The sequence below is a fragment of the Scomber japonicus genome, chromosome 7 (genome assembly GCF_027409825.1).
Source record: "Scomber japonicus isolate fScoJap1 chromosome 7, fScoJap1.pri, whole genome shotgun sequence".
NCBI classification, from domain to species: Eukaryota; Metazoa; Chordata; class Actinopteri; order Scombriformes; family Scombridae; genus Scomber; species Scomber japonicus.
The window spans coordinates 7,860,037-7,881,840 of NC_070584.1; the positions used below are offsets into that span (position 1 = coordinate 7,860,037).

The 21,804-nt window shown below is 41.9% G+C and overlaps 2 protein-coding genes across 2 annotated transcripts in view; both read left to right on the forward strand.

Annotated features, from left to right (window-relative positions):
• The first annotated feature begins 147 nt into the window (after window positions 1–147).
• klhl30 (kelch-like family member 30) lies at window positions 148–5,903 on the forward strand. Its single transcript, XM_053322053.1, has 7 exons — window positions 148–921; window positions 1,019–1,214; window positions 1,763–1,849; window positions 3,020–3,175; window positions 3,433–3,621; window positions 5,007–5,152; window positions 5,277–5,903. Exons 1-7 carry the CDS (start codon window positions 148–150, stop codon window positions 5,523–5,525), a joined length of 1,797 nt encoding a protein of 598 aa, XP_053178028.1. The 3' UTR covers window positions 5,526–5,903.
• A 399-nt stretch (window positions 5,904–6,302) lies between these two features.
• The window catches only part of crocc2 (ciliary rootlet coiled-coil, rootletin family member 2), a 33,390-nt gene continuing 17,888 nt past the window's right edge, over window positions 6,303–21,804 (forward strand). Inside the window, exons 1-10 of the mRNA XM_053322361.1 lie at window positions 6,303–6,359; window positions 7,587–7,766; window positions 7,902–7,985; window positions 8,406–8,414; window positions 17,119–17,277; window positions 17,366–17,449; window positions 18,502–18,605; window positions 19,740–19,884; window positions 20,344–20,450; window positions 21,032–21,238. Of these exons, the coding sequence (XP_053178336.1) occupies window positions 6,303–6,359; window positions 7,587–7,766; window positions 7,902–7,985; window positions 8,406–8,414; window positions 17,119–17,277; window positions 17,366–17,449; window positions 18,502–18,605; window positions 19,740–19,884; window positions 20,344–20,450; window positions 21,032–21,238 (1,136 nt within the window). The remainder of the gene's footprint in view (window positions 6,360–7,586; window positions 7,767–7,901; window positions 7,986–8,405; window positions 8,415–17,118; window positions 17,278–17,365; window positions 17,450–18,501; window positions 18,606–19,739; window positions 19,885–20,343; window positions 20,451–21,031; window positions 21,239–21,804) is intronic.

Here is a 21,804-nt window from a genome sequence, read left to right on the forward strand (position 1 = left end):
TTTAGAATGATTTCTTACGTATATATTTATGTATTTCTTTTACACTTGCAGGTAATCCTTCAACTCACCAGGTGTACGTCTCTGCTTGAAAAAAGATTTGACCTCATTTTTTTTTTAACATTTGATATCACCATTTAAAAATTGGCAATGGTGCGCAATGTGGATGACCTGGACTTCTGCCTGTCCTCCCATCCCCAGAGCATCCTGGAGGGCTTGCGCTCCCTCCGGTCTCACCCTAAACTAGTTGATGTAACGTTGAGTGCGGGGGGCCGGGACTTCCCCTGTCACCGCAGCGTGCTGGCTCTCTGCAGCATGTACTTCCGCTGCATGTTCTCAGGGGAGTTTATGGAGAGCATAGCAGCACGTGTGGAGCTTCACGATATCGATCCTGACATCCTCAGCAGCTTGCTGGACTTTGCCTACACGGGCAAACTGACCATCAACCAGAGCAATGTGGAGGGATTGATCTGCACCTCCAGCCAGCTGGAGTTCCAGACCGTGAGAAGTGTGTGCAGCAGGTACCTCCAGCACCAGATTGATGCAACCAACTGCCTGGGAATCCTGGAGTTTGGGGACATCCATGGCTGCCCAGAAGTGGTGGCCAAAGCGTGGGCTTTCCTGTTGGAGAACTTTGAGGCAGTACAACAAAGTGAAGAGTTTTTACTACTGGAAAAAGACAGGCTGGTTTCCTGCCTGAGCCACGAAGGACTACATATCCGGTCAGAGTGCACCCGTGTGGAGGCCATCTTGAAATGGGTCGGGCACCACAAGGAGTCTCGGCTCTGCCACCTACTTGAACTCCTGAACCTGAGCCGTCTCCCCCTACTTAGCCTGGACTACCTGGCTGACAACCTGCTGAAGGACAGCCTGGTTCAAGCCTCTCCCAGCTGCAGGGAGGCTGTGGAAAAAATTCACAGAGAGGTTAGTGAGTTCACACTTTCTCCTGGCCACACGTCTTCTCTTCTATTATTTGAGTAGACTTCAAAAAAACCCATCACATGACTTTTGCTATTTTTAGAAAATGGATCTGGCACCAGAATACATGGACCTAGTCAACTCTCAGAGTCCGCAACCAAACCTGCAAGAGGTGCTGTTTGTAATGGGAGGCCGTTCGCTGGACGACTCAGACGATGACTCCGATGAGGATGAGGACAGAGATCCGAGGCTGCAGAGATTGTTGCCCAGGAATTGTGCCTTCTACAATACAAGGACAAGTACAAACATTCCTGATCCGTACCGAAAAAGTTCAAGTTTGTTTAAGTTCAAAATCCATTTCACAACAGAAATTTGTTGGGAAATGTCTGTCCGATTCCCTCGAAACAGTTTGGCAGATGTCTCGCAGGTCATTAAATGTAGTGCTGACAGAAAAACTGCTCTGCAGGAATGTGGTCTGGATGTGACAAAATTGGATCATCATCTCAGTTCCTCAAACGAGGGTTTTATTGTGCAGAGTTGGAAGAAGGTACCCATGTCCATGTTTTTCATAAGGCATGTTAAGGAAGAATTCTAAGATCGTTGGTTTCATGTTGAGGCATGACAACTCTGGCCACAATATCGGAGGCTGTGCCAGAAAAGTTACATTTCGTGGTTGTTTTGGGCCAGTGAGCAGTAACCTCACTTTGACTTGCTTTCAATTAAATGGTCCTGATTTCACTGGTGTAGATTTGTCATCTGTCATTGTCATTTGTGAAAACTGTTAACATGTTTCCCTCTCTTTCTGAATGATGGTCAAACATAATCTGCCTTTTCTTTTTCTCTGCAGAACAGTGGCATGAGCTCCCGAATTTCCCCAATCCTAACAAGTGGGGTTACTCCTTGGTCGCTTTGAATAACGATGTGTATGTCACAGGTGGGTCAAGTGTGTATAAGTCTTTAAAGGATGGTTTCACAGTTTTTCAAGTCCGTCTTAAAACAACATAGTCATAGTCATTCATACCGACTTACAGTGTAGGCAGTGGGGACCAAAATCCACAATCCTCCTGTGCAAAAATATTTATCTGAAGCTAATATGAAGCTTCAGCCTTCCAAATGAGTCAAATCAAGTAGATATCTTTCAACATTACAGTCTTTTTAGTGCCAAAGTCTCTCTTTTTGTTACTATACTTCCACCACAGCTCAACACGGAAACATTGTCAGAGGAAACACAAAGAGGGAATTTGATGCTAAAAAGACTGTAAATGTGGCAGACATCCACTTGATGTGACTAACTCAGACTGCTGAAGCCTCATATAAGCTTCACATCTACTTTTGATGTGAAGCTGTGTTTTGGTTTTTGCATAAAATAACTGTGTGGACTAGAGCCCGACCAATATATCAGTCAGCCGATATTATCGGCCAAAATTAGCCTATCACAGATATAAGTGATGTTGTCCAATATGCAACGATATATATATATATATTGTTTTACTTTTTAGAGTTTCCTCCCACAAGAAATAAGACTCCTCAACAGAGGAGTCTTATGTCTATGGTTATTTATTGTTTCAGTAGTCATTTTTCAGTCCATCAGTCATTTTATACTTTAAAGTTTATTATCAAGTTTGTTATTAACTGTAAAATGTTATGCTGCCATTACATGTCTTTGTCACAAGTGTTTGTTTGAGCACATTTGAGGGATCATTGCAAAAAATGTGCATTTATGTATACTTAAGATTATCAGGTGATATATTGAATTTGTATACTCCCTAATATCAGTATTGGCATTGGCCCCAAAAATCCAGTATCGGTCGGCTCTAGTGGTCACGCTGTGGATTTTGGCCCCCATCACTTACATTGAAAGCTCATTTGAAGGGGAACTTTTAATAGCCAGCATGAGCAGGAGGAATGATTACAGTGAGGAAAACCTCTTTCAGTGTTCATATGAGCACCTGACTGTTGTTTTAAGACTGACTTGAAAAGCTTTTTTGGGGCAAAAGGCAAAGAAGTAATGATAAACAGTTCTGAGCAGAACTCATCAGTTTTTATTGCGAGGAATGCAAAACATTGTCAGAATTTTGACAAAGTGCCTCTGTCTGTCTGACAGGAGGCTCGCGGGGTTCGAATACCAACACCTGGTCGACCACAGAGACCTGGAAGTACATCACAAGAGAGGGGAGGTGGGTTACTGTGGCACCCATGCTCCGGCCTCGGACTAACCACACGTCGGCAACGCTCAACGGGGAGATTTACGTCATCGGAGGTAAGAAAATAAATACAGTCCTGCCTGTGGTGCCTTAAACCTGCAGTGCAGTGGAAAACTGATAAATTTCTGTAGCTTATCTGCCCTTACCTCTGCTCCTCTGAGGTGATCTTTTTGAAAGAATGTGCTTGTATTTCACCTTTGTGGGTGAATAGCTTCAAATATGACCATTTTCTAAGCTGCTTCTTTGTTTCTTGATTACATTTTTGAGACCATGATCCAACCTCATCACTCATTTTTACATTTATTTCCTTTAGGCACGACATCAGACCGTGTTGAGGTTGAGCATTATGACCCTTACAATGACACCTGGGCCTTGACGTGTCCCGCATTAAAATATGTGACTAACTTTACCGCCACAGCGTGTCACGGGAAGCTCTATGTGATTGGCTCGTGTGCAGTGAAGTACAATGCTTTGACCATGCAGTGCTTCAACCCTGTCATAGGTAAGGATGCTGGAAACAACACATCACTGCTGTCAGATAAAAACTTCAGATTTCTGAGGTATTAGCTTTTTTTCCCACCCAAATTTTTACTGGCAAAGAATTGCAACACTGGAAATACTCTCACAGTATTTTCATTATTCATGCAGTCTTATTAGTCGACTCATTTATGGCTCCGTTTCCAGTTTCGTTGTTTTGAGTCTTGAGTAATTTCCATTTTGCCCATTCTTCTTCCAGTTGTGCTTCTTTCAGTCTCAAAACAAGTGTGAGTTTTTCATTTAAAAAGATTTCCTCAACAATTACTAACTATTGTTCGGAACAGCTATTTTTCTAAAATTCTTTGTAATTAATACTGTTTTAACCAAATCCTTTGCTTCCTAGTACACTTTCTCAAACACAATACAATATATGGGTTAGGGCCTGACCCATACAGGATTTTTGGGGCTGATTCCGATATTAGAGAGTAAGAAAAAATCTGATATCGATATATCAGCTGATAATCTTATATATACAGAATATATACATAAACAAACATTTCTTTTGCAGCCTATATATCTTAAAAAAAATATCTCATTTGTTGTAACATTTTACATGCTAGTTATTATAGCAGCAATTTGTCCTTAATATGAAAATAAAATAAATAAATAAACTCAAAAATCAAATGACTACTGAGGCATCTAAGGAATGAATCTTGCAAAGGGAAAAAAAAGTCCATTATCCAAGCAAGCATGAAGTTTTGTGCGTCTAATTTTACTGTTTTTGCAATTGTGTCTGCTGCCTCTCTTGCCCTGATAAAGAACCATCAACCCTTCCCAGTGCCCGCTGGTCCTATGCCTGCCTACTTATATAATTAGATTCACCATGTGTGCTCAAACTGCACAGTACTTTCCAAACAAAAGCATTAACCAGTACTCAAATTAACTGAAATGATACTAATATCATAATCCAACTAATTTAAAATAAATTAACATTTAATTATTAAATCTTAAAAGAACAAATACTGTAGCTCCAACAGTTACCAAAACAATGTTATTTTCTGACACTTACCTCCACTTAAAAATGTGGTGTTCTACGTCAAACGATGACTCTTTCCATTATCTGGATGTAAAGAAAGACAGTATGTGAATTAGTGAATGTGTGATTAATCTGCCACATGTTTAGCTAATCACTATCTGAAATCTCATTATCAAGACCATTACCATTTTTCTTTAAATGTTTAGTCTAATGGTCACCCCTAGCAATCCATACTTAATAAAGTAGCTTTGTGTATTCCAAATTGTCACCTAATATATTGTGTTGAATCATTATAAAGTTGCTGGTTAAGGGGTTATTTTTCTTTTCTTTTGATATCCTGCTATTTCACAACTTTTCAACTTTTGTTTTTACAGATAGTTGGATCCACATATGTTCCCCCTTCATCCCTAAGTACCTGTCCTCCCCTCGGTCAGTCTGTGTGGGTGGAATTATTTATTTGGTTGCTGACAACACTAAGAAAGTCTACTGCTATGATCCAGTTGCCAACATGTGGCAGAAGGTGGGTTAAGGGACAACTGCTGACTGAAATTAAAAAAAAGACACTCAGCTGCATGAATCTAACTTAAAAGCAAAAAAAGAATACAGCAAGAAAAGTAATTTCTGTTGATTCTTCCTGTCTTCAGGTCCAACTCCTTCACACGCTCCATGAGAACGGAGGCCTGGTAGCACTGGACGGGATGTTGTTCGTCACAGGAGGCCATTGGAAAGGCATGGAGGGGGACTACGGGGTGGAAGTGGAGGTTTACAACCGAGAATCCGACAACTGGGAGGTGGAGAGCTTCTTGCCTAGACTTTGGTTCTACAGCGGGGTCTGCACCATCTTTCTAGACCCATCCCATTGGCCTGAGCTTTTCCCCATAGATTCAACATAATGGCCTACAGAGAAGTGCTCCTATCATATCTATGTTACAATGCAAATGGTATGTTAATCCTGGGATGTTGTCGTATCCTAGAATAGTGTGTTACATGATCCTCAGGTATTCTTGGTTTTTTTTGTTTTTTTTTTAGGGCCTTGCTAGACTGCCCAGTAGGTATTTATTTATAATTTGTACCATGTGTTTGAAATCTGACTTGAAATATGACTTCTTGTGTTATTGAATATGCTTGTGAATATTCAAATCTTTGTAGAAATGATGTGTGGGCTACTGCTTAAGTAATATTATTGTTGTATATCTTTCATTTTCGACTGGAAATGCTGGAATTATGAATAAAAAGTGCTGGAACATGCTCAGCTCTACTTGAAAGCAGAATTTCAACAGTGTTTATTGATTATTAACCCATAGGAATCCAGTATCTTAGCTCGTGGCGTCGGCCCTGCCATAGCAACAAACAAGCCAGCATTCTATCTCTATGGCAACGGCCCGGAAGAGCGTGGTCACCTTGGAAACGTCAACTGGGATTAGCTACATACCTGCAGTCGCTACTAAAATTTCTTGGGACAAAGTTTAGGGTGATTTTGCTTTACTTTATTTAATTGCAGCGTCTTAATGACATGCCTGGTTTATTCTTTGTTCGACTCAACAGCTGACTGCTTTCTGTCTGAAAGTTGTATTAGTTTAAAGCTAATTAGCTAACATTAGAGCAACATTTCTGTCAACGAAGCCGGTTCAGCTTTAACGTATTTATTGTTAAAAGTTGCTGTTTCTGCAATGAGCGGTCAACAAGAGCAAGGTGCGCACTCACCTGGACTGGAGGCTGTGATTCAGGTTGGTAACACATCAGCTGTTAGTTCGTAGAGTCTGGGCAGCTGAGATTGAATACAGCACTTCTGTTGAGGCACTCTAACTTCACTTTCTTCAGAGCAAATGCTGTATTGCAGGGATTAAAACAATGATAAATTAATATATGTTATTTAAGTAAATGTATTCATTCAAGTACGATACATACACAACTTTTACTGTACTGCATTTCCATTTTAAGACTTTATACTTCTGCTCCACTAGAGTCTAGAGTCAGGTATATTGCTCTTTTTATTCCACCAGACAGCTCCAGCTGCTAGTTACTGTACTGATAAAAAAACAAAAAGAATATATATATATATATATACAAAATACACAATGACTTTATGAATTATGATGTACTGATATCCTTAAACTACCCAACACTATGTCAAATTGTTAGAATTAGCTCCACCTCGACCAGCTACAACAGTAAAATGCCAGTTGCACATAAATGCATCAGTAATACAGTCACAGGGCCATTTGCTGCATAATGAACACTTAGACTTCTGATACTAAGTGGATTTTGCCACTAATACTTGTGTACTTTTATTATAGTGACATTTTCAATTCAGGATTTAGAGATTACTTACAATGGAGTATTTTTATATTGCAGAATTGCTGCTTTATTCAGATAAAGGATCTGAATACGCCCTCCATTACTGATCGCTGTAGATAAAAAAAATGCCCAAAACTTAAGTACCTAAAAATATTTCCGGCTGATAATAATAATGCAATAATATAAATATATAATAATATGAACCTCTTAAAGGGTTGATTATGCATAATGACAACTTTTACTTCTGACTCTCTAACTAAAATTTGTTGCCAGTACATTTTACTTTCACATGAGTTTTGAATTTGGTATTATTACTTTTACATAAGTACAGGGCTGCAACTAATTAACTAAGTAGAATTGATTAATCAGCAGATTGTTTGATTAATTGTCAATAAAATGTAACATTTAAATTATTTAAGATTATTTTGTACAATCAACTAAAGTTTTGGTAACTGAAAACAACTTTTAATATGATTGCTTGATTGTCAAAATTGTTGCAGATTAACTTTTTCAATTGACTGACCAGCTGTTGCAGCTGTGTAAGCAAAGGATCTAAGTACTCCTTCCTCCACTGTCATCCTCATAGCTTGACTTTGACGTGTTGGGCCTTTACTGCTCAGCATTGTGAAGGGTCGGTGTGATTTTTGTGATTGTAGAAGCTGGAGGAGTCCTTGCTGCACTCTGAGGGCAGCTCAGGAGAGAGGTCTCTGACACTCCGAGGTGATGGACAGGAGTCCAGTGTCACGCCTATGCCTGTCTTCACCCGCATCCGCCAGATCATCACCGGCAACCTGGCCGAGCAGGACACCGGTAAGGAGGACTACTGTAATCCAAACGCCAAAACAAAAGCGTTCAACTGCCTTACTGGATATCAGTATCAATACATCCCAAGGGGTAAGACTGACACTTGTGTATGCATGATCTGTTTCTTAATCCCAGGTGAGAGCTCTGAGGTCAGTGAGCCGGAGGAGAGCAGGGCCTCGAGGGAGCAGCTGTCTCCGAGCCAGACGGACCGTGACGAGCGACCAGTCAAACAGGCCGGTCTCACAGACAGGGTAGGACTGACACATTCTTGGGTCAAGGTCAAGCTGTGGAACATTATTTAGATTTTTAGCATTCATTGTACTCATGCCATTATAGTAGAAAGTTTACTCTGCAGCAGAAATGGAAAAAAAACCTGAAGAAGTAAGCACAACAAAAAAGGATGCAGGTGATATCCTCTTCGGAAGCCCATCTGATACACATCATCATCTAATCTGATCTAGCCTGCTCATGAACATAACTACGCTACCGTGAACATGTGTAACCACTACGATGACTCGCACCTCATCAGATCAGTCTCTCTAAAGCAGCTCGCTTGTTTTGTACGAGAAAGTGTTTACTGTTTCCCACACTGGCTGTGTTTCCCCCGCTGAGAATGCGTTGGCAAACATTGTTTATAATGTCAGATGTTTGTGCGGCTCTTACAGGAGGAGTTGGAGCGTGTACAGTAACGCTGCGGACGGGTGAATTTTGTGCAGTTTTGTTTGGAGAGGAGATCAAGAAGGTCAGCCACACTGGAGCATTGACTGCGAAAAAGCTTCACGCTTTTGAAATGGAATAAGGTTACAGTAAACATCGGTGCAGCGATGCTCTTTTCCAGCAGGGAAAGCCTTTTGGTTCTGAGCAAACAAACAGTGTGGGAAGGTTGAATCAGCTTTGCATGTAGTGTAGTGAAAAGTGAGTATATGCTGCACAGACTCACGGTTGAATCAATGTAACTTGGCACAAGCGCATTTTTATGTCATGCATTTTTCTTTTATTAGCAGCTGAGGAACTACAGTTTATAAATTACAGTAAGAACCATATAAGCATCCTTTGTGTGTGTATGTGTGTGTGTGTGTGGCTGTATGTGTGCAACGTGTTTGTACGTGTAAATAAGAGAGGGAGGGAGTGGGGGTTCATGAAGGGTTTCCTTGTGGTCTGTTCAGGTAGACTCAGACCCCCTATGCTCATGAGGACCGGCGTCTCCCTTCATAGCCCCCCCATGGTTGCCCCTCCGTGTAGCCGGGCTGCTGTTTTGGGGGAAAATTGTGAAGGTCACCGGCCTCCTCCCTGGAGACCGTCGAAGAAAAAGCTCATTTTTCCCCGGCGCACAAAGCAGCCATTTGTGATAACACTGCCCTCATTCTGCTGCTTAAATCTAATGAACTCCCACTGCTTACTTTACTCTTGGAACTTATTTTAAAACCGAGGCTATAAATATAACCTAATTAGCTTGGCAGATATATATAGCGTATTTATTTTGTTGGTATTTTTAGATGTGTGAAAAGGCGCTCAATAGAAAAAGCATAAGCAAGTGTTGATGATATTTGATGCCCACAACACTGAGTAGTAGTTTTCAAGGAGTGGAGGTGCAGGGTAAGCCTGAGACCTACAAAGATCAGAGGAATTATAACACAGCTGAATGTTTTATCTTGCAGCGGCTGACAAGTCAAGAGGTTCATTGCGAGACTCCTGTTGTGACTCGTCTGTTCCGGTGAAAGCTGCCGTCTCGTCCTTCCTATTTTTCTGTGCACAACAGCATGATTGATTGGCAGCACTGCTGTTATGTGATGTTAATGCAGTGTGCTAATCAGTGTCCCAGAGCCAAATGTACTCACTTGGCTGTGGCACCCAGGTGGAGATAATGTACTATACTCTATTTACTCCCATAATACTGTTGAAGTCATCATATCCCTTCATATATCACACACAGTATGATCAATTCAGCTCAATTCAAACTGTATATTGACATAATTGGTGGAAGAAGTAGTCAGATCTTTGACTTAAGTAAAAATACTGTACAATAATGTAAAAGCCTTACATTTAAAATCTTACTCGAGTAAAAGTACAGAAGCCTTATCAGCAAAAGTAACCAAAGTAAAAGTACTGTGCCTGCTGAAACTTTACACCTGTGAATGATATTAGATTGACTGGACTGCTACATGCATTTGCATAAATATTTGGAATTTTTTAAATATTTTTTTGTGAAATATTGGATCATTTTTTCCTCTTCAGGCCTCAAACTGTTATTTGAATTAAACCATATGAGAGGTTTGAGTGGAAATCTTACTGGAACTGCTAACAACTCACGAACATCTGAAATGTTTAAAGGGGCCCCTGTTCTAGATACTGTTTTCTTAGTAAAAGGTCATAAGGTCACAAGCTTATCATGTATTTCTTCAAAAAAAGTTCAACTGAAAAGCCACTAGTCACTAAAATGTAGTGCAGTAAGAAGTACAATATTTCCTTCAAGTAAGGCACAAAACAAGTTTCTCAAAATTATACTTAAGTACTAGAAATGAGTAAATGCTCTTTACTTTCCACCATTTACTGACCACTAATTGGCATGAGATCACTCCAAGCAAACTGTAAGTAAAGCCAACACATCACATACATTGTCATCAATTCAATATAACACATGACTCACTGAGTTATTGTAGTCTTTGTTGTCTATATAAAGAAATCGGTATGTTTGGATGGTAAGGAATAACAGTGAAACATAGTTAATGCAATAAACATAAATCAGAAAATCTTACACATAAAAAATAAGGAAAATATTCATATTGATGTGATTTGTGTCATATCACCCAGTCCTGTATTATCCATTACTCCATATTCTTTTTACTATTTAATATTTTGTTGAAAAGTACTTTACAAAATTGTTGCTGGTTCTTGAGATCCTTTCAGAGGCATTCAAGTAAGCATTAGTCCTAGCTGCCATATTATTTCACTGGATAATTTTCCTGGTAATTAAAACTTGTCTCACATAACTTATAATTCTTCATTTCTTCAAGTATAAGTGTACATTTCCACCTTCAGTGTAGCGTCTACAGTGCAGTTTTACTGTTGCTTATGTGCACTCAACACCTGTGATGACCAGGTTACCCCCCTTACCCATTCAGTGACAACCATCCTACAGCCACAGGGTCACAGCTGGAGTTCACCCTTCTGTCAACTCCAACAGTCAAACTACCAGCTCTCATAACTACTTTGAGGCCAATGTGCTCCATAAACTTTATGATCAGGTTGATGCAATGTGACCAGGTCATTTTCATTCCACTATATACCGAGCCAAAGACAAAGAAACTTCAAAACCGCAGTGAGGTGTTAATCGCTCCTTGAGCTTTAATCTCTTCGTCTATATTACTGTATTCAAGTATTTGTTGCTTAGTAACTCCCCAGCAGATGCAAAATAACAATAGACAGCAGAGCAGAGTGTTTTCTGTCATTGTATTGAACCTCTCCACAGTATATAGTTGTCACATGTAATTGATAGCTGTGTCAGAGTGTCAGCTGCGTGACAGTTGAGAAGCAAACCTAGTTATCCCCAAATCCCCACATTTCCCCAGCTATCCTTGACTCTTTTTGACTTGACAGCAGACCGTTAACGCAATACTGGTGAAATCACACCTGGACTCTGAAAGCCTTCCTCTGTGTCTCTGTTAAGTCACTCAGCGTGATCTCTGGTGACCCTGGCAAATTGCACCTGAACCGGGATAAACCTTGACCCAGTTTGCGAGTTGGACGGCCTCGGGGAGGTTGGAGAGCATGTTGGGGTGAATTCTGAACCCTCTGTGTTGCTTTTGGAGTCCTGCCAGTGTGCATTTTCTCAGACACGGACATTCATACCTCTACTGCCTCGACTGCTTTAGCGAGCGGGCTGCACAATACTGCAGCGCGGCAGTCAGTTGGATAAAGATAAAGTCTTGCTGAATGATTTCTGACACCAACTGCCATTCGCCGGCGCCCTCTGATATCTCCAATCCCCCTGAGTTCCTGCACAAGAACCCTGTCAAACATAGCTGGAGCTGATAAAGTCTGTTTTTAGGGATTGTGTTACTGTCCCCTTTCACCCTGCTAGCCCCCCCCCCCCAACCTCTGTTTCCAGTGTGTTTTTCCTCCTGGCACAAACCCCTTTCATATAGGCTGCAGTTTGCATGGAGCGCTGCCAAAAAAAGTCGGACTCTGTCAACTATCACGAAATTGTAAAAATTAATTGCCATTCCCCAGAGAAAATACGCCTAAAAGCCCATCCCCGGCGCAGAAATCCTGATGAAAGTATTCCATTAAACCTTTTCAACGTTTGACATTAGGCTGCTCATGTTACCTGACTTTAAAGTCAAACATTTAGCGCACTTTTCAGTTCTTTTTCACATGTCAAAGCCATCTAATCAGATGTGAAGTCTTGAGCTGACTCCAGTGGGTGTATGTGTGGCGCCGTCCTTGCCGCGGGCACCGTGCTGAGCGTTACGCCGCCCTTGCAGCCGCATGCTTGTGTGAGTACACTGCATGTATTATTAGTTTGGCTGTCTTTACACAGATCACTTGTATCCCCCCTGTATGCCATCGCAGCAGCTGTCCCCACAAACTGAAAAGTTCACTCCACTCCACTCTACTCGCTCGCCCCCTCCTCACTTCCATTCTCCCTGTTTGTTATCCCACGTTGTGTAATTACCGCCAGTGATGATACATAAACAGCTTTCACAATCAGCTGGGGCTCTTTCACAGAGTCAGCACTCAGGGGGTAACGCGAAGGGGGGGGGGGACGGGTATGTTGTTGAAGTAGGATAGTAAGTTTTGGGCAGCTTGGGGGCGATGGACATCCGCTCCAGCTGTGTTTAGGAATTTGACAGATAGTGCACTCCATTAATTCCCTTTATTAAGCCTCTGGGCCCAGGCCAAGCCAGGGAAAACGATTGCAGCTGTAACCCTTCACATGCTGGCTGGACTGGTGCGCTCATGGCCAGATGTCGCCCCGAGTGAATCAGAGATACAAAGACAGAGACCGAGGATGTGGAGTAGTCGCTGGATGTGCCTGGATGTGTATCTGTGTGTAGATAAATAGGTACGAACCCAACAATGCCAGCGCTGCATGCTTATAAAAGAGGAGAGGAATGACTGCAAGGCATTTCACACAAAAAAAAAGAACCCCAGCTGAAAGATTAGATAAACTGGTGAGTTATCAGATCTCCAAATGTTGTGACATTAGGTCAGCGGGAGAATATTGCAATCATAACATGGTAACTGAAATGGATTGGATTTTGATCTACCACATGAGCAAGGCAGCAAGCTTTGGCCCAAACACCAAAGCCTTCACGAGGGCCTTGAAAATGATTCTCTTGTTGCTTGTTGGCAGATGAATCAAAGCGAGATTATCCCTTGATGTTGTTTGAAATATTCATCAAAAGAGACAATACAAGGAGTGGCACAAATCATAAATATCAAGAAATATAAAAAGCTAATTCAAAGCACATTTTAAGAGGCGGAAAAGTCTTTTTACTTTGGAAACATAAGCGGGGGCTCAAGAAACAGATACTTGGGAGTGAAAAAAAAAAAAAAAAAGGAACCATAGCAACCATATGGAGGCATAAAACATACCATGACGAAAAGGCTGTTTTCGTATAAATTGCATCTTGAATATTGTTGCTGAATGGTAGTAGATGACCTCAAAGAGTTAGGCTATGTTAGGACTGGGCTCAGCCCACGTTAGGGGGCCGTTGAGGCTGCTGGAGAGTGATTGTACTCTGAGGCAGATCGTAAATAGAAAGGGTGTTCAGTGAGCACACTTCTGGGCCCCCAGTAAGCCCTGTAAGCCCCCGAGTTAGGGCAGATGGAGTTCTGGGATTACTCGCCTCTCTCTTTTGCCTTTTTACAGTCACCAATGGAAGGGTGTGTTGTGATGAACAATGAGTTCAAGCACACTTGGAGATGAGGGTGATGAGATTTAATGATGCAAACAGAGCAGCGGAGTAGATGGTGGTGTAGGGGAGTTTAGCAAAGGCGGGGGTCTCCACAGCAGACTGTTATGGCGCCCTCTTGGGAGCTTCCTGCATGGAGCATGGTTAATCCAGAGCAGCCCGCGGCCTCCTGCTTTACAGCTGACTGGGGAGAAACCATTAAAAAAAAAAAGCGTCCTCTCTGTAGTGTGCGGAGCAGGGGCGAGGCACTGGCAAGAAGCCCACACACTGCAGCTATGTATGAAAAAGCACAAACAACACTCCTCATCAGGGCAGGGTGGGGACCTGGAGGAGTTGCCAGAGACACCTGGTCACTGAGTGCACAGGAAGGTAAGGAGGGTGGAGTCTACAGGAGCAGCAGACAACACATGCTGCATACAATATGCAAAAAATGTGGGATTATTTCACAATTAAACACTTTGTTTTTATAGAAACAAATCAAAAAAGTGTGTAATTGGCTTGACAATCCAGCTGTAGGTTGTGTGTATGTCTGCATTTTAGGTAGACCACACATAGCTCAGGAAACACAACTCCAGGTCAAAGTGAGAAAAGTTATGGCCGTGTTTCTGACTCGAGGTTGCGATATGACATTGAAGATTTACAGTGGTGAGTCTCCACTAATGCTGAACTTTTAACTGGACAGTAGAGGCTGTTGTCCTGCAGCCACAGACTCTTAAAAGCCACAAAAGCCCAAGATTCATTGTGTGTATCATATAAGGTTATTGGAATATTGGGAGCACCTTGGTAGCCAAATGTTTACTGCGTTATGCCTCGTATCCGTAATGTCCTTGTATGGACCCCCGGCTGGGGACCCATGTCATGTCCTTCTCTCTCCTCCTGTTTCCTGTCTGCTTCTCCACTATCAGCTGTCCATTAAAGGCACAAATGCCTCAAAACATATCTTTTAAAAAATGTGTCTGTTTGGGATATTATTATAAAAGGGAGCCATGGCACAAAGTATTTTAGTAGTTTCATTATTAATACAGCTATAATCAATGTTTGTAGATTAGCAATGAATTGATTGGTGACTCGTACTGTATGTGAAGCTATAGAGATTTATCGTCTAACGCTGCAGTTCCTCTTAGCTTTGTGGAGCTTCATAGCATCTTTCAGCTCATCGTTTTCCTCTAACCTCTCTCATAAATCATTTTCTGCCAAAGAAGGCAGCTGTGTTGTGCTAAAAAGCTCTAAATCTCACTGTACACAACCTTCCCAGCCTTGAATGACTGACAGACAAAATTAGCAACTAGCTGGTGGACATAGTGGCACGCCACGTTTTCCTTTCAGTCGGTACACTCAATACAACACATCAGACCTCATTTCCCTACCTCTTAGAACATTGGTTATATTGTATAAACTGTAGATTCCCCCAGAAGTAGGAATGCTAATATTGACCCGCATCTGCTGGATTTATAAATATGCAGCTGTTTCCTAACAAGCTAGCTATCAACTTAAATGGTGATAATCGTAACAGTGTTGCATTCAAAGCTTGTTTCTGCTGCCCCCAAGTGGCCAAAAATCAGTTATTGTAGGTTGCATTGCGTTCACTTGGTGTATACTTATATATACTAAATAAATGTTTTTTTTAAATGTGTTTATTTCTAGGTGACAGTACACAAGACAGAGATAGATGCTGGTGGTGATGATGCACAAAGGCCATTTTTACATGAGGACCCCCAAATAGGCTAATCCAGCCACAGTTGCTCCATCTTACTTACTTACTAGAATCTTACTGGTGGAAAATATGTGAAAACGATTTAGCGTCTCGCATTTATGAGCGTGAAATTACAAGGGTGACTTCAAGTTATTTGTGAACATTAACCACAATCTATGTATATGAACTACATTGTTGTGGTAAAAAACTGTAACAGCATGAGACCCCTCTATAATTCTCCATAGCTACAGATTGTTCTCATGTGCTGTAATACAGTAAAACTTGTGTGCTGCGGCCATGTATTGAAGGTGTATTCACAAAGTACATTGCTTGTTAGTAAGTCAGTGTTATTGCTACAGTTGTGCCAAAATACTTGAAAAGATGCATAATCACTAATGCTCCACACACAGCTGTTTCCAGGAGTCCCTTTAAACACAGCTGCTGCAGTTCTGTGTGTTTCAAACACTCCGCCCATGTTGTTCCTCCCTTCTCAGTCCCTAAAGCTGTCACCTCAACAACGGGCAGTAAAAAGAAGCTTTTGTGCTCTCCAGGTCCTTGGAGAAAAACACAGAAAGCACATAGCCAAGCGCACGATGGCCGTTGGTGTAGTTTGTAGCATAAAATTCTGAAAAGGGCATTTGAAAATGTGTTAATAATGGTGGCAAAGTGGCTGGGTCCAGTGTTGAACAGTGAGACTATTGTCTTGGCTCTCTTGGAGACTGCTGGAGAGATTAAGCACCCAGAGAAGAGATGAGGTACAGAAGAGAGGAGAGGAGAGGAGGGAGGGAGCGGGTCGCAGGGTTGATTTGAAGGGCTTGGATGGTGGTTTGGAGTGTGTTGCAGGGGAGGGGGCTCTCTCTCTAGCTTCTCGCTCCCTTCCTCTCTTTTTTAAATGAGAAGTCGGCAAGGGCAGCTGGAGGCACGCAGTGTGTTGTAGTGCTCTGGGGCCATGTGGTTTGTATTAGCGAGGACAGGGTGTCTGGCACCAGCATAGAGAGTGGGTGGTTCAGAGGGAGTTTAGGTTGTGTGAGGTTGAGAGGTTACAGGACATTTGGATTTCAGATACGGGAGAGGATATGAGATTCCACCATGAGAAATGTTTTACAATGCATTTGACAGACGCAAAGTCACACTTGCATAAACATCAACATACAAACATACTGTACTCAGACAATCTGCAGGCTACTGTGCCATATTTTTCTGGTCTAGCCACTGTTTGTCCAATCATCACACTAAATTAATACAGTGAGTCTCTAGATTTGTCTCGTCAATCAAACATGGATCATTATGGGGTTTCTGCTCTTGTGGGAAACATACTGTACACATTTTAAACCTCATCAGTATTGATGTCACTGAATCATGTCATCATAGAAATTACCCATCATGAGTGGTGTAAAGTAATATGTTCTTTTTGGCATTAAAACGCATATGTGAAATTCCTCAAACATGCATTGTACAAACCTCCCATGCATTAACTTCTTTTTTTTTTCAAACACAACCGACAGTAGACTGTTACATATGCTATGTGATCATTAATCATTGGTATCTCAGATTGATAAGTGTAATAAAGTGTAATCTAACACATTTGGTATGCAATAAATCCTTGTGAACGACAGGATGTGCACATAACCCAGTACAACACCACCACAGCAACCACTAAAATGACCATTAACTTTAATCAACACCTCTGTGACACGCTGCCAATAAAACAGAATGTAATCAGCTTAAAGCCTTTAAGTTAATTTGTTCCCTCTCTCCATCCATCTCAATCAGATACTGATGCTGCAGTCAGGAGTGGACTCAGACCAGGACAGTGTATCAGCAGGATCCCTGCAGTTTTATAGCAAAGAGAGAGCTTACAGACAAAGACTGCAGGTCTACCAGGAGGCCCAGCAGAGACAGGCACAACTTGTTCAGAAGCTGCAGACTAAGGTGCAGACTGGAAACGGAGCTCACCAGTCAGAAATCTTGAATGGTTCCTTTGGCTCAAACTGCACACCTTATGCTTGTTTTCTAACAGGTTCTTCAATATAAGAGGAGGTGTGGAGAACTAGAAGAGCAGGTGCTGGTAAAGACCTCAGAGTCTGAGAAGATGAGATTATTGGTATGTCAAAATTGTTGCATGATGTTCAAAAAGTCAAAGTACCCACTAGAGTCATATATAGACCAATCTGCTCATTAGAGCCAACTGGGCGAAAGTTAGAAAGTGGTAATATCCTAAATATGGCAATAAAGATCCCCTCCACATGCCTTTTTTCCAGATGTTTAAAGACATATGAAATAATAATCCTCACCACTACCACTACTCCTTCTTTCTGATTAAAAAATCCACAATTTATAAATATGCAAGAATTTTTCCTCTTAAAAGTCTAAACTGTTGAATACAAGATGTCTCCTTCTTCACTGTGAAGTCCATCCTCAGTGTTTGTGTACTGGAGGTTTCAAGTTGCCACATCGCACTCGTGTAAGTTACATATTGGACCACAACTGGCTCCAAACTAGTTGCGATGTTACAAATCCTTCTTGTGGCTGCACAACTTCCACTCCGATTTTGAGGTGAGCACAGAGAAACTTTCAGCAGCTGAATGTGAAAACAGCCAAACTCTGCACATACATCATTCTGCAACATCCAACTGAAGTAACAATAAGTTGTGTAGAGGGGGGACTTTTAAACTCATGTTTGTCCCATGGAATCGAAATGTTTTTTTCTTTAACTTGTTATAATTCATTTAGCCACGAGAACTTTGAACCAGAAGAATTGTGTTGCAATATAATCTTTCTTTATGCCAATTTGTTTGAATCCGGTTGTTTATGCAAGCAATGAAAATCTCTAAACCGGTGAAGGAATCATTCATAACTAAGTAAGTAAAACACGGACTTTAATGTTGTGAATAAGATTTTGGCTTGTATTTAAATGTATTTTATTCATCCAAATATTATTCTTGGCTGAGCGGCACCCACGGAGAATTTGTATTAGCAGATTTCCACTGTAATTATGTTTCTTTATAAATATTAGGTAACTGCAAACTTACTACTGCTACCATACACTGAAGGGTTATCAGGATGCCAGTAATGCTGATGTCCGAGTTGGTGGTTGTATGTATGTGTGTGTGTGTGTGTGTGTGTGTGTGTGTGTGTGTGTGTGTGTGTGTTCAGCTGCAGGCCCACCTGGACTCAACCCAGCGTCTGCAGCAGGCAGAGCAAGATCTCAACATGGCTGTCCAGAACAAGTCTATTCAGCTGGAGGAGGAGCAGAGGAGGTGAGTGAGGAGTGCCTTCCAGTTCAGGTAGCCAGGTTCCCCCCAAGCAAGGAAACTAGCTCATATTCTGTATTCCTAAGCAGTACATATTGGAAGAGTTTCAGAAAAAGCACACAACATTTGGAATCCAGAAATTTAGAAAACCTACAACAACAGGAAGTCCCTGTTTAGATGCAGACTTAGAGCAGTAAATATACAGATAAACCTACTAGAACTTTGCTCCTGTTTTGCTTTCTCTTTTTCTTGTTGAGAAGCAGAACTCTAGCTGTAATATTTCTGAAAAATGTGTGGACCAGAGATATCCCCAGCAGTTTCTGCAGCCTTCCTGCTGTTTTTTCCCTGCCCATGCTTCAGGGAGAAGGCAGAACCTGCCCTTGGCAGATAATCTCAGCATCCAATTTGTCAGAGAAAATTAGTGGCACTATGTTGGCTCTCTCCTCCAAAGCATTTTAATGATGCTTCACATTAAGTGTGGGCCAAGCTCTGCAGCTGAGGCCAGATTTTAATACCCTATGATTTATACAGTCATGGAACTTTATTTGAAATGCCCAAGGCAGAAACTTTGCCAGGACCTGATAATTTTCACTGCCTAAAATGTCACTTACTGCACAGTTACCGAGCTTTATCCATCTTAAGTACTTCGTAATGTCGAGATTAAGCCGACAACCATTACTTATATGTTTTTGCTTGTTGTCGGGATTACTGAATCCCTCCTTCCCTGTGTCTCATTCCCCTTTAAACAGAATCATCGCCACATACATGCAAACACGGACTTGGCTCCCTCTCAGACAGATAACTCAACGTAGCGATGTGGCATGCTTTACTGTAATAGGGTGTGTTGAGTGTGAGAATGATGTAAACATTTTTGTAAATGACTCTACAAGCAGATCTGGTTGAAATTAAATCTATCTTGACACAGATGTTATAAAACTGTCACACATGTTCACCCTGTAAGTGCGGTAGGCATGGGTGGATCTAAAAGCTGGAAATCTAAGGCTGATATACTGGCAGTATGAGTGATGGGGTTTGAGAGCTGTTGGGGGATCATTGGAAGGTGTCATGACACTTGTTTGTCTGAGAAGTATTAAAGTTCTTTCCAAGTACTCCCCGTGTCATAAAACTTGTTATTTCCAGGTGTGCCAGCCTCAGCCAAGTCAATTCTATGCTACGGGAACAACTGGAGCAGGCAGGCACAGTCAACCAAGGGCTAACAGAGAGCTTGTGGAAGGCCCGCGAAGACATCGAGTTGTGTGATACCCGTCTGCGCAGAGAGCAAGAGGTGAGCGAAAAACCACAAAAATGAAGTGCTTGAGTCAGAAAAGCAACAGGGAAAGCTCAAGTTTATCCCTCTCTGCGCAGAGATTGTGCAATTAAAGTCCTGTTGAGTTCACATGGGGTAGGAATTCCATTCATAGCCAGTTTCGACTATTCACTCTCATTCCCTGTTCGTTTCATTGCTATGATTTTTGAGTTGTTGTTTCCTGTGAAAACATTCCAACTGCTGAGGGGGAGGAAAATTTTGTGCAAACAATCTGGCGTTCGTGCTGTAAATGGGCTACATCTGTTGATTCAGGGAAATCCAATTACTTGTATGTGTGCCAGTGTGTGTCCAGGAGTTCCAGTGTTGCATCTGTTTGGGATCACAATAAAAATGAAAGGTGCCATCGCTTGCTTTAGGCGACCCTTGCCACCCACCCCTCCAGTTCCATGTCCCCTTGTTGTGTGCTTCTCTGTGCAGACGTGCTCCTCCCGCTTGAGTCGTGAACAGGCTCGTGTCAGAGCCCTGTGGCGCCAGGCCGCCTCCCTGCGGAGCACTTTCAGCCAGCTAAGGACTTTCACTGACAGGTGAGCATGGCGCGCTGCCAGAATCCCTCCGGTGACTCGGGATTCCACAAGAACCCCCGCCTCTCTCTCTCTCTCTCTTGTGTCTCACACTCACGACTGCAACCACAATCCATCTCTCTAAGCCAAGCATCAAAGTGGAGCAGGTCAACAGGGTCGCCAGTCTCCCTGCTCATTGTTTCCTCACTGGGGGGACAGATAGCTTAAGGTGTCTTTGCTCACTGTTGAAATCATCCATCAGCACATAGCTTGAGCCCTGTAAGACTTGGCTTCTATCATGTCCAACCACTGTGAGCAGCACTGAAGAGTAATTTGCTTTAATAGTGATTGCTCAGCTCGTAGACGGCTGTGATCATGTCACAGGCTGCTCTGTAACTTAAACTGAATGCACTTCAAAGTGAGCCCTGATCCCGGAGCTTAATCACTACAGACATCCATCCTTTTCAAATACAAACAGACTGTTGTTTAATTAGACTAATGGCTCACAACTGTAGGAGTGAAAAAAACAGCACGTCATCTTTTCTTACCTTTTCATGTGTCTGACACACTTTCTAAACCCTGACGCGCATGACTCTCTTCAACAGGACTCTGTCTGATATGCGCGGGGAGTGTGTTGCTGCCAGCCAGCAGCTGCATGTTGCCTGTATGAACATGGAGGCCAGAGTAACACAGGAGAGCACCTCTAGTGGTGTGGAGATGTCAGCTCTGGAGAGACAGCTGAAGGAGAAGCTCAAAGAGGCCATGCAGCTTCAGGGTCGCTGGGATGCAGAGAAAGTTGAACTTAATTCAAGGTGAAGTCATTTCCAGACTTACCTATTCATTTGGGTCTATTTATTATATAGTTTGCTTCCTGTCTTGTGAAAATGGCAGTCAAAGGAACATGATAAGATATCACCATACATGCATTTTTCTATGAACATATATATTATGACATGGTGCATTTCTTTCCAATCTAGAAGCTTTTTTGTCTCATATTACCATGAAGCTGTTCTAATGATCAAAACCATTTCACACAATTACCAGATACAATGTGGTAGATACCTGTATATGTAACTGTATGGCAGAATCTCTATTAGTAGACCAATTTCTCATTTCTCAGTATTTATACATTATATAAATATGTATATATACATATATTGTACATTTATGGTACATCGTTTGGTCTGGTCCAGCTGATCAGGACCACAGGAAAGAAAAAAGCATCAAAAAGGAATTCTGGGCTTGAGGTCGCATTACGTGCAATCGCTTGATCAATTGCAAAATGCACATTCTCACTATCACTGAAAGGAAAGCCAAATTCAATCCCCTTGATGGAACCCCAGAAGTTTACAAAGGCTTTGATCATTAAAATCTTGCA